Raw genomic sequence first — 12,937 nt, forward strand, 5'->3', positions numbered from 1 at the left:
TTGGGGGTCCCTCCACCAGAACTCCCACTTCTGGACTCCCAGAAGGTCAAAGGCAGGAGGTCCCTCAAGAACCAAGAGCTTCCTCCCTCCCCCTAGACCTGAAGCTCCAAGGGGAGTATGATCTTTGTATCCTCCAAGGCACCCACAGGTCTGGGAAAGAGGGAGGGAGAGGGAGAGGAGAGAGGAGGGCAAACAAATGGGGAGAGGAGGGAGGTCAGGTGTCCCATTGCGCAGATGGGAAAACAGGAAAGGGGCTGACCTGAGGAGGCAATCTTGGATCAGCAGGTGGGGACAAAAGCAGAAAAGACCTGGACACTAAATAGAAGGACCGGCAGCTCCTGAAGAAGGAGTCACCCTGGGGTACGGGAATGCAGACAGGACTCTACAAAAGCAAAAGATGCTGGGAGGAAAGGGAATACCAGACAGGGACAGAAAGGAGGATGGTAACCTAAGGTAAGAAACAGACCTTCCAGACTGAGCAACAGGAGTGTCGGTTTCTAGTTCTGATTCTGCCTCTGGCTGACACGGGGGCCCTGGACAAATCCCTGTCCTTCTCTGAGCCTCAATGTTCCCAATCACCAAAATGGGAAGAACCGAAGAACCGAAGAGTCTCAGGGGCTGACGCTAAGGAGGCAGAAAAGGAAAGGTGGAGGAAGGAACCGAAGGCTCCAGGTGAATGCGGGGAGAGAGTATTCCCACCCCCCACAGCAACGGGGGTCTCACCAGTCCGGCCGCCGGGACCACCGCCGCCCCCGATCCCCCGGGGGTGCCGTCGGGCTGCCGCTCGCGGTACAGCGCCCAGAGCCCCACGTTGGGCAGAAGGACCAGGGCCGCCAGCACCAGCGCCACCGCCTGCAGAAGCCGCTTCTCCTTCCGCCTCATCGGGGCCGGTCAGCCCCGCCGCGCCCCGCCGGCCCCGCCGCACGGCCCCCGGCTCCGCGCGTCCGCCCGTCCGCCCGGCGGCGGCAGCAGCTCGGGCGAGGAGAAGCTGCCGCGGCGCCGGCCCCGCTCCAACTCCGCGGCACTTCCGCCGCTCGCCGGCCGGGGAGCCGGCCTCTGCCACCGCGCCGCCGCCACGGGGGAGGATGTCGCCGCCGCCGCCGCCCCTGAGCCGGCCGAGCCTCGCGCCCCGCACCGCCCCCCTCCAGCTCGGCGGCTGAAGTCTGGGCGCCGCGGGCCCGGGCCTCGTCGCAGCTGTTCCCCGCCCGCCCCGGCGCGGCGGGGGCCCCGGAGCCGAGCGCTTCCCCCTCTCGGGCCGCGATGGTGCGGTCCGCTCCTCCGCGGTTACCCCGCCCGCGGCAGCTTTGCGAAAGTCCCGGAGTTGGCGAGTTGGGCGCTAACTGGTCTGGGCTGAGCGAAGGTGCTGGTCCGCGCGCTCGGACGCGCCGGGGACCGCCCCCCCCCCCACCAAGCCCTCCAACCCCCCCCCCCCCCAAGCTCTGCGCTCAAGCTCTGCTGCGGACTACCCCACGGGGGTGTGCAGATAGTGCTCCAGCCCGCGGGACGCTCGGGACTGTAGCTGCCCACCCCTCGGAGTGGCTCCGCTCTGGGGACCAACTTTGTCCCGGGGACTCGGGAGTCCCGGGCGTGCAGTGGAGCCGTAACTGTGCTCCACGTGCACGGGTCTGCGGCGGTCCCCCAGTTTTCCTCCTCTCAGAGTTCCTGGCGTTAGTTGTGAACGCCCTTTGTAAACTGTGGAGTGCTGCGCCCGCCTACCCCCGTCTGTTGTGCCTGCAAAGCGGCGGGAGGGGACCGGAGCCTCCCTGCAGGAGCTTTGCTGGAGCTTTTCGCACGCAAGCCCAGTCTCCTTGGCGCTGGAATGCCCTCCACTCCCATAAATACTTCTAGGTGCTTAGCTCACGGAGCCCTTTCTCGAAAACTCTTGTTGGTTTCTGTCTCCTGTTCAGCTATGTGGGCCGGACACTGCCCGGCACGGGGATGAAATGAAAACAGATTCGAGCCCTGTCGTCCGGGTGCTGAAACATTAAATGCATAATTGCGTTAGGCGAGGGAGTGTGCCTGTAACCGCGATGAGGGCTCTGGAGAAGTCGAGCTGCCTGGGCTCTGTGAACGGCTGCGGAGCGGTCTCCGACGGTGATGCCTGTGGCTCCTCAGTGCTCTCCCTTAATTGCTTCCTCTCTGATGGCCAGGGATGACGCACCCTCTCGGATGCCTTTCTCTTTGCCACCCCCACCTGTGTCCTTTGGATTCTCTGCGTCTCCCACCCAACCACTGACCCCCATGCCTAGTCCCTCAGCCTCGAACCGCCACCCTGCAGTCCTCGCCGTTGTTCCAGCTTCAGGCTGAGCCATGAAGGCTCTACTGTGCTGACATTACAGCTCGGATCTGGGCATCTCCCAAACCTTAAGAACTCCCGTCACCTAGGCTCCAGTGTTCACACTCCTTGCTTTATCTCCTCTGCCCTGCCATGTTGCTGGTTGCTTTCCTTTATGTGCTGTTGTCCAGGAAGTTCCTTCCACCCTGAAAGCCTGCTCCTCTTCCACATCTATATTGATGGAAACCTTTGTTCATCCTTCCACATCTAGTTGAACTGCTACCCCTCCACGGACTCCTGCAAAACTTATCCTCAGAGGGCTGCTGTCTTTCTTTGAATTTCTGTCACAGTAATGCTGACCTTTTATTGAAGGCTTACTCTGTGCCAGACACCATGTTAAACCCTTGACACACATTACCTCTTTTAATGCCCACAGTTAGCTACCCTGTGGAGTAAGTGCTTTTCTTACCCTGGCTTGCAAAGGAGACTCATTAAAGAAAGCCACTAGCAGGGTTTTAACAACGAGTAGTTAGTATCACCCCTCTGCTCCAATCTGTCCAGTGCTTTCCCATGGATTCCCATTGGATTCCCATGGATTTCCCATGCTTTCACATGGATTTCCCTGTCCAGTGGATTTCTATAAGGAGCTGCAAGATCCTGCAAGGCCATATGTGAAGAGCCTTCACCTTTTCTTTCTTCATTGTGCCCCCATTGTGCTCACTTGCCTTCTTGTTATCATCAGAGGTCCTTTCCTGCCTCTGCCTAGAAGGCTCACTCTTCTATCCCTAGATCTTAGCTCTATACCTTAAAAATGTTTTTTTAAATTATTTCAGTGGTAAAATATACATAACATAAAAGTTAGAATTTAAACCATTCATTGGCATTACTATATTCCCATTATGCATCATCATCACTATTCATCTCCAGAACTTTCTCATCATCTCTAACTGAAACTATACCTGTTAAACAATAATGCCTCATTTCCTTTCCTTTCAACCCCCAATAACAACCACCATTCTACTTTCTGTCTTTATGAGTTTAACTACGTACTTCATATAAGTAGAATCGTACGATATATGTCCTTTTGTTTTTGGCTTACTTCACTCAGTATAATATTTCTGAGGTCTATCCATTTGTGGCAGGTATCGGATTTTCATCCCTTTTGAAGATTTAGTAATATTCCATTGTATGTAGATATCGCACTTTGTCTAGCCATTCATCCATGTGTGGACTTTTGGATCGTTTCCACCTTTTGGCTAGCATTATTAATCCTGCTAGGAAGAGCCCTATGCTTTTTACACTGCAGTTGATAACACAGTATTTACAGAATTGAATTTCCATCTGTCTCTGACAAAAAGGAAGTTCCTAGAGGTGAAGATAATATTGCAAAATTCTCATATGTGCCTTCACAGTGAAAGCACAATGCTAGAAACAGAGTAGCTCGAGTGGTCCTTTTATAAACATAAGGCTCACTCTGCTCCTGAGAAGCTGCCTGGGACTTCCCTGTGTGTTAGAATAATCTATGAGAATCCTTACCATATAGCTCATGGGGCCCTACATGATCTGACCCAATTTCTAGACTTTGTTCTCTTTCCTTCCCTTCTAGTTACACTGGTCTTCTTGCTGCATACCTCAAATGCACCAAGCTGATGATACCGCCTCAGAGCTTTTGCACATTTCCTGTGCCATTGTCTAGCAATCTTGTCCTCTATACCTTTCCCCCACATCTCTCAGGAACCAGACCAAATTTTCTGCCTAGGAGAAAGCCTCCCTGACCAGCGGATCCAAAATATCAAAGAGCACCCCATTTCCATTTGCTGCATTTTTCTTTAGAACAGGTATCCTTTACAGTATGTTCTGCTGCTGCTAGCACATACTTCTCTTTTTTTGGAAATCAGAAAACTGGTGTTCCTTCCAAGCAGAAGAATCTGCAAAAAAGTCCCCCTTCTCCCTGAGCCAAAGCAACAGGAGTTGAGGCAGGACACATGGATTTCAGCTCATACTCCTGCTCAGACCACACAAAGCTAACCTATGGCCTCTCCCAGGCCTGAAACACAATAGGTGCTCAATAATTACAGGATGAGTAGAGCATAGCGGCTGAAGTCATGTACTGGAAAATCTTCAGTGTCTCTCTCCTCCTCAGCTCATCTTCCAGCTCCCTAGAGGAGTCTGTATGAAATTGGATTTGAGCTTATTCTTGTGTCTTACCGAGTGACTTGTTGATCAAAGCTGCATACCAGCTCCCTCAGCCTTCAATGGAAACTCTAACCCATGAACCCAGCTTTAATCCCAGGGCTCTTTGATCACCTTCTACAGTGTGGGGATGCTGGGGGGAGCTCCTAGGGCTTTATCCCACTCAGACCATACCATTTGAGACATGTAGGCAGCCTATTAGTTCTGGCTGTTTTTCTGGGAAAACTGATCTGGTCACTAGCTGAAATAGAACAAGATTGGTTACTTTTGGACTGACCTGTCCTAAGCCTATTGTGGGTATTAAATGAGATGATGTGCATAAAGGGCTTACCACAGACACCCATCTGAAGATATTAGTAACTTTGGCTGAAATAAAAGCCCAGCACAGTGAGGAACACTGAAGACAGGGATTAATAGGATTTCAGCTAAATCTTTACCCGTGGCCTGGGCCTCTCCAATCTCATCTCCTATCATTCTCTTATCACTCCAAACCATCCGCCACACCTTCTTCCTGGTTCTGACCCTACTCTCTGCCCAATCCAGCCCCAAGGCCTTTGAATTAGCCCTTATCTCTGCCAGAAATGCTGGTTCCCTAATCTTCCTCCACTACTCCTCCCTCTCATTCTTCAGATATTAGCTTAAATGTCACCTCCTCACAGAGACCCTCCCTGATGGCCCACCTGAAGTTGCCTATCTTACATCTTTTTTTTTTTTTTTAAGATTTTTCTTTCTTTATTTGACAGACAGAGATCACAAGTAGGCAGAGAGGCAGTGTTGGGGGGAGGGGAAGCAGGCTCCCTGCTGTGCGGAGAGCCCAATGCGGGGGCTCAATCCCAGGATCCTGAGATCATGTCCTGAGCCAAACAAAAGCAGAGGCTTTAACCCACTGAGCCACCTAGGCGCCCGCCGACCTTACATCTTGCTATGTTTTCTTCATAGTGCACATCCCTCTAGGCCATAATTTATTTATTTGTGTATTTACTTGTTTGTTATTGAGCTCCTCCAGATCACACATCAGCTGCATGGAGCAGAGGCCTTGGCTGCTCCTTTCCTGCTCTATCCCCAAACCCTGCACCATACATGCCTGACACATGGAAAGGATTTCATACCCATGTTTGCTGCATGGTGAGTATCTCCTCTCTTTCCCCCCATCTTCCCATCTTTGCTTCCTTTTCTTCTTTCTTCTTTTTTTTTCAATGATCTGCTTATGCTCTTGCTTCCTTTTCAGTGTGCCATCCTGTCATCAGTAACAGGCAGATCCTTTGGGATCCCCTGAGACCCACTTCCACAAGAAGGGTCAACCAGAAGAGAAGTGATAGGGGCAGGCCCACACCCTCCCTGATGACGATATGAAAACCTGTTTAACGAGATCTCTTCACCTTGACTTTCTTAGGGTCCTTTGTTGCTGACCCCATTTGTCCAGGGCTATCCCCTCAGGCTGGTCTGGCCTAGGTCTGAGCTGACAAAGGGCTATGAAAATGGAACAGAGCGGCAAGCCAGGGGGTGTGGGTCTGCAGCTCAGTCCACCGCAAACACTCTTTAACCTTGGTCAAGTCAGTTAGCTGTGCTGAGCCTCAGTCTCCTCATTCGTGAAATGGGGATCATCATGACCCTTTAATGATATAATTTCCAAGATGGTAAGACAGAGGTCTGCTTGACCCTAAGCAAAACCTAAGATACTCTGGGTGTTGGACTTCTATGCCTGATGCAAACCCAAAGCCAGAATTCTTGCTCTTCCACTCCTTGGAAATCATCAAGATCCGCATACATTCTCGAAGAAGCCCACCTAGCTTTCTCAACGGACTAAGTTCCCCAGTTGTGTGACCTCTTAGCAATGCCTTTCCTTAGCAGTCACAGTGTTTATGGTTCCTGGACGATTGATATCTGCCTCCTCTGCTAGATTATAAACCCAATGAGGACAGGGATCATGTTGTTTGTTTGTGTTTATCTGTTTTGCTCCCCAGGATACTCTCACTGTTAGTACAGAACCCCGTTCAAAGTGGATTCTCAGAAAACACTTGGGAAATGAATGAATGAGTCAATTAATCAATCAAGCACTCACCTCTTTAAAGCCTGCACTCAGGAAACTCATTAACACTGGTGCCAATGACCCATATTGCTATCTCTACCAGGTTGGCTATTTAACAAGGCTCCAACTTCTTATATAGAGGAAGAGAACAAAGTCCTGGAGCTGATATTTCTACAGCTGGCTCTCAGCCTGGATTGGTCCAAACTTTGCTCTTAACTTCCTGTGTGGCTCAGATAGGCTGCCCAAATTCTCTGAGCATCAAGGTTAATCATGTATGGGTCCATGAGTGTATATGATAGCAGGAATTAGAGAGGTCTAGATAAATATAGAATATGGTTGCATTAAATAAAACAGTCAAACCAGATGCTCTTTGAAGTCTTTTTAAATTCTAAAATTCAGGGACTCAATCTTTCAAGGTAGGGAGGGAAAAGGGGAGCCAGACATGGAACACTACTCAGGTGGTTCAGCCCAGAGTGTGCATTTAGTGGCATTTCAGCTCTAGTTTGAATAAAAAGAAAGGGTTTGCAGGATGCCTATTTGAAATGACCTCTAGACAGAAAATTGTCTGTCTCTCTCTCGGAGTCTACTTTGTCATTTCCACAAGGAGATGCCAATTAAACCAGTCCTGCCAACTATAAAGAAATGCTGCTGAATCAAAGCAGCAGATGTTGAAGGTGCTTCAAGTAGGATTCATTTTGAAAGAGCAAACAGAGAATGCCATATATCTCAACAAGTAAATAGACTACGTCATTAGTTGGGCACATCTCAAACAGAGTATTCGTCGGGAGCGTCAGATGCAAATAGGGAGCCATCCTTCTCCTGGCACTGCCCCTCAACTCAGTATCTGGGTGTGGGAAATGAGAGTGCTTCCCCTTTAATTATTTTTCATTTGTGCATGAAGGGAAAAAGTTGTTCAAAGACACAAATGGAGAGGTGGTGGGGTGCAGGAGAAAGGGGCTTCTTAGGAGTCTGAGACCTGTGGAGAAGTGGCTCGAATCTGTGGACACCTCTGCAAGATAAAGGGTTGGATGCTCTATGACCCAATGGTCTCAACCTTGGCGGTGCATAGAATCACAGGGGGGTGCCTGCCCTGGACCCCACACAAATGTAGTCAGAACTTCTGGGGGTAGGACCCGGCCCTCCCCAGGCGATTGCCATCTGCAGTTCGAGAGAGCCGTGGCTCAGTGGCTTTCAGGCCTCTAGAACCCTCCTAAGGGTTCTTTTGGTCTAAGCGGCAGGTCATCTGATGTTCCACTAGGTGGCACCTTCCAGCAAACTTCAGTGGGTCTGGAGAGGTCTGTTCCATGTCTAACGGCAGGGAGAGAATTCAGAAAACAATCCTTGGAGGTCTTTACTGGCTACAGGGGTTTGCACGGTTGGTGAGAGGGCTTAATTTGTTGGTTAACAACTCTCTGGTAAGTGTCAGAAACACAGAATATTAAGACGCATCCCTGCTAGGAAACTGAGGCCTGGGGAGAGGGCCTCTCCATCCTTTAGGGCTGGGCTCACCCATTCACCCATTGTGTCTTAACCTCCAATCTGTCCAGCAAGAACAAAACAACAACAACAAAGAAAACCCTGCTCCAAAGTCCTCAATGAGCCCCGTTATGGGCAGTAGTGAACCTCTGTTCTTTTTATCTGATTAGCTAGACAGCACCCTGATTTTCCTTGGGGATTTACCTTCCTCCATCTCAGCTAGGAGCTGAGATCAGCGCTGACCCCAGCCTTAGCTTCTGGCTCAGCCATTCAGAAGCATGCTATCCCTTTCCCCTATAATGACTGGTCCAAGGATGGATCCCTGATTTACCTAAGGCAAATTAGAACAGTCACATTTCTGTTCTGTGGTTATGATGTAGAGGCTATCAGGAAGCCGTGGGCACTTCCAGCCCACGGGACGGGGATTGGCTCCCAGCCCCACCAAGAGGAAGGAATGTAGTGACTATCTTACCTTTGCTCCTCCCAGCTCCCCGCCCCAGAGTGGCTCTAGACCACAAATCAGCGGGCTTCCTTCCTCACAGCCTTCTTGTTGGGGTTAGAGCTGGGCCACGATTTCAGAGGGTGAGAAAAGAACCAAGGCCGGGGGTTTCTTTGCCCAGCTTCCTTCCGGGATGTGTCCGCAGTAAAGGCCACACAGCTGAGGTCAGGGGGCCTCCCTCTCTGCGTTCCCGTAAGAGGGGCTCCCCTCACCACCTCCCTCTGGACAGCGCAGCCCAGTCCCCTGCCCCAAGGTCCTGCATGCTCCCTTGTCGTTCTCCTTTCCTGTTGCCCTCTTACTAAACTCTCCTCACGTTTCCCGGGGTGAGAGAGCCGGAGACCCCGACTGAATCCAATGGAGAAGCTTCCCGAGAAGCTGAGAACAGCACGGACTTGGAGGAGAGGGGAGCCGAGATACCACCCAGTGACCCAAGCCGGCCCTTGACGTCATCTTTGCCTCCACTCCAGCTCACCTCCCACATTCAAACAATTACCTAATAATGCTGATTTTATTGCCTAATAAATTGTAAATGTATCCGTTCCTCTCCAGGCCTCCTGTGTGAGACATATTTCAGGGGCCTGTGAGAAGCCTCCCTGATCAGAACCCTGCTACCCTAATGGCTGAGTCCCCTGGCTTGGGAACCAGCCCCCCCGGCCTCACCTCTGGGCTGCCGCTGGGCCGAAGATGTACCTGACCTGGATATAAAGCACGAGCGGAGCCCCTCAGATTCTGTCTCAGAAATTGGAATCAAGGGGAACCTGGGTGGCTCCATCGGGTAAGCATCTGCCTCCTGCTCAGGTCATGATCCCAGGCTCCTGGGATAGAGCCCTGAGTTCGGATCCCTACTCAGTGGGAAGTCTGCTGCTCCTTCTCCCACTGCCTCTCTCCCGCATTCATCCCCTCTGTGTGTGTGTGTGTGTGTGTGTGTGTGTGTGGGTGTGTGTGTGTGTTTCTGTCTCAAATGAATAAATTTTTTAAAAAAGGAAAGAAATTGGACTCAAGGGCCACCGAGGGAAGAAGACAGCTGCTGGCGCTCCTTGAAGGTACCAGTTCAGGTAACATCAAGGTGGAGATGACTCTTGGGCCACACACAAGGAGAAGGTTCAGGAAAGCATAAAGCCAGGAGTAACACAGGGAGTGCATCAGTCAGAAGAAGACAATGAAGCAGAAGTGAGAGGAACAGAGGTGCGCAGAGAGAAAACTATGTAAGAGAACCACCTTGGCTCCTGGTCTTCTAGCTCCAGTGATGGTTTCTAGGGTCCTGCCTGGATCCCTGCCCTGGGGCTTCTTTTCTGGTGCGGTGGGGTGGGGTGTAAGGGGTGGGAGGGGTGGGGGTGGGGGGTGGTGATGGTGGTGGTGGCAGTGGTGGTTCCTGCTGTATTCCCTTTCCCTGAAGGTGTGAGTGATCTTCTGTCCCTTCTGACCAAAAGAGCCTTGGCCTTGGCACTCTCATCTCAAAGTCCAGGTTAAAGCATGTATCATGTCCCATGTGCATTGTCGGAAGAGTCTCTAACAACACGGTCACTGTGGTCCTGCATCCCTTAAACATCACCCTGCCCACGGACAGTGTGCAAACTTGCCATGTGGTTTCCCACAAGTGGTCTCCTCATTGTCTGCTCTCTGAGGTCAGGGGGCTGGCCTTGCCCTTTGTGCGAAACTACCAGTAGCTCCATAATCTTGCTTAACCGTGTTGCTTCCCAGCGCCATGCCTTGGCTCACGCTGATCCCCCTCCAGGTCAACTCAGCACTGCCTTCTGTGGGTGAATTCCTAGCTTAGATGTCAGCTCCCCTGGCCTCATTTACTCACTGGCTCCTTCCGCCTCCTACCCAGTGGAGCTCTTTTTCCTATATAACTTGTGTAATTTCTGCTTTAGTATTTATGTATTCATAGAGATGATGATGGTGATGTTAGCTAATATTTATGGAGATCTTATTACAGACCAAACTCTAACCTAGTACTTTACAAACATTATTTCTTTTTTGTTGTTGTTTAAGATTTATTTATTTATTTGAGAGAGAAGAGGGGCAGAGGGAGAGGGAGAATCCCAAAGCAGACTCCTTGCTGAGTATGGAGCCTGTTGCAAGTCTCTACCCTGGACCCCCAGATCATGACCTGAGCTGAAATCAAGAGTTGGCCGCTTATCTGACTAAGTCACCCAGGCGCCCCCAAATTCTATTTCTTTCAATCCACACCAAAAGCCTATGAGGTAGGTTCTGTTATTATTCCTATTTTCGGGAAGAGAAAACCTTAGCAGAGAAATCACAAAGCTAGGAAGTAGTAGACTCAGGTCTATTGTTCATTTCTTCGTTTTTTGTTTTGTTTTGTTTTGTTTTTAAGAGCAGCATTATTGAGCTAGAACTCACGTGTCCTACCTTCACTCATCCACTTAAAGTGTACAGTTCAGTGGTTTGGAGTACATTCACACACTTGTGCACACCCACCACCACAATTGTGGAACATGTTCATCACCCCTGCAAGAAACTCAGGGTCATAAATTGCTTGTTTCTCGAGGCTGCACTTAGCAGCTGGCCTGGTACCCAGCGTGTAGTGTCTGCTCAGCCAGCACCTGTTGAAGAATGGACAGGGCTAAGTTAGATGACAGTGGAAGGTGCAAGACAGCCTCTTCTTGCAATGCTCTTGACCCTTCCCATCGAACAAGGGTTTGCCCGATTTTTCTGTTTGTTTTACGCTGTTTTTCTAATCATCGCCAGCACTTAGTATCTCTTATGTGCCAAGCCATACACTGAGTGATTGGTATATGTTATCTTATCAATGCTCCCATCAACACCTAGAAGGAGGTATTATTGGGTCTATGATACAGATGAGAAAACTGAGCCTCAGGTATTTCATTCGTCTAAAGTCACACACCTTGTCATCACCTTCATCCTAACATTAAGTGAACTGCTACTCCCTGTAATAGAACACTTCACCATCTCTATGCGTTCTGCTAAGTTCTTTACGTACATTACCCATTCATTTTAGTCATTCATTCCACTGAGATTAAGAACCTACCCCATATGAAGCAGTATGGCAAGTGCTAGAGATTCCATGATGGGCAAACAGATAAATCTAGTCTTGCAGCGCTCACGGTCTAGTGGCAGAAAAGACATTATAAGCATGAACACACAAATAACAATGTATTAGGTGGGAGGAAGGAGAAAGGTCCTCATGGCGGTAAGATGCAGGGCTGGTATTAGAACCTAATACTATGGAAATCCAAGTCGAGGAAAGAGTCCAAGATTCTTTCTGGCAAGTTACACCAGTGTGACTCCTTTTGGGTGATCAGATAAGACATTGGTTTTGCCAATGGCTCTCTGGGCAGTCCTTGTCCCTGTAGGAAGTCTGCCACTTACTATGGGAGACCTAAATGAACTACGTAACAAAGCTCAAACACACACAGGCACACACGCGCATCGCTGACCCATACCTCCAGCTGCAGAGAGAGCTAGGAAGGAAGCAGTGCAGTGCATTTGGCAAATGCGTTCTTTCAGCTGGGGGACTCAAGTTAGAAGAGCATTTTTCTATTCACTGTGTTGCACTTTGCTTTTATCATGTAAATGATTCTGGAGATCATTCCATTTAAATACATAGAGATTGTCCCATTCTGCTTTCCACTTGCAAAGTACTGCTTGGTGTGAATAAAGCCGGGTTCAAACAGTCCCCTATGGGTGGACATTTGGAGTTCTTTGCATCAGAGGCTAGTCAAGTAATGCCTTCGTGAATAACCTGGTATAGGTCTCCTTTGTTAACAGGGAGTTGAATTTTGAGAGGAAATTCTTAGAGGTAGGATTGGCTGGATCAAACGTAACCATGCCTTTCATTCAAAAGATAAACCCTAGTTCCCTCCCATAAGGGCTGAATCCTTTTGCACTCCTACCAACAATGTAGGAGGGCGCCTGACTCTTCACATACCAGACCCATGCGATAAATTTTTTTAATCACGCATTCTGTATAGAAATTGACCCTCCCAGTTTCTCTTAAAGATCGCAAGATCTGGCAAACCATGGGCCTGTTTTCCTGCATGGCCATAACAAAGCTGGGGGCTGAGGGTCACTGAGCCAAATTGTCACTATGGCCCCTGTGGGTCTTGGAATTTTCAACTCCTGATATGCTCTAGCCCCTTCCATAATTTTTTTTTAAAGATTTATTTATTTATTTGACACACAGAGAGATCACTAACAGGCAGAGAGGCAGGCAGAGAGAGGGGGAAGCAGGTCCCTGCAGAGCCAGGCCAACCCAGGGCTCCATCCCAGAACCCCGAGATCATGACCTGAGCCTAAGGCAGAGGCCCCACCCACTGAGCCACCAGGAGCCCCTGGCCCAGCCCCTTCATTATGAATGTGAGGAGACTCCACAAATCCATAGAGGAAAGTGAGAGGGGACTAGAACCCAGATCTTCTACTGACGTGGGAAATAAATGCAAAAGAAAAATTAAATTTCCTTACTGCCTACAGCCCACGGATA

At 49.9% G+C, this 12,937-nt stretch overlaps 1 protein-coding gene and 1 long non-coding RNA gene across 3 annotated transcripts in view; both read right to left on the bottom strand.

The window, feature by feature from the left end:
• GALNT10 (polypeptide N-acetylgalactosaminyltransferase 10) overlaps window positions 1–1,016 on the bottom strand; it is a 213,910-nt gene extending 212,894 nt beyond the window's left edge. Inside the window, exon 1 of the mRNA XM_082725139.1 lies at window positions 724–1,016. Within this exon, the coding sequence (XP_082581265.1) occupies window positions 724–882 (159 nt within the window). The 5' untranslated portion in view covers window positions 883–1,016. The remainder of the gene's footprint in view (window positions 1–723) is intronic.
• A 5,851-nt stretch (window positions 1,017–6,867) lies between these two features.
• The window catches only part of LOC309861031, a 34,780-nt gene continuing 28,710 nt past the window's right edge, over window positions 6,868–12,937 (bottom strand). For both annotated transcript variants that reach the window (XR_014309742.1, XR_014309743.1), the window contains exons 4-6: window positions 11,486–11,564; window positions 10,846–11,039; window positions 6,868–7,805 (exon numbers count right to left, since the gene is read on the bottom strand). This is a non-coding gene — a long non-coding RNA (uncharacterized lncRNA). The remainder of the gene's footprint in view (window positions 7,806–10,845; window positions 11,040–11,485; window positions 11,565–12,937) is intronic.

The sequence above is a fragment of the Mustela nivalis genome (assembly GCF_964662115.1).
Source record: "Mustela nivalis genome assembly, chromosome: 3".
Taxonomy (NCBI): domain Eukaryota; kingdom Metazoa; phylum Chordata; class Mammalia; order Carnivora; family Mustelidae; genus Mustela; species Mustela nivalis.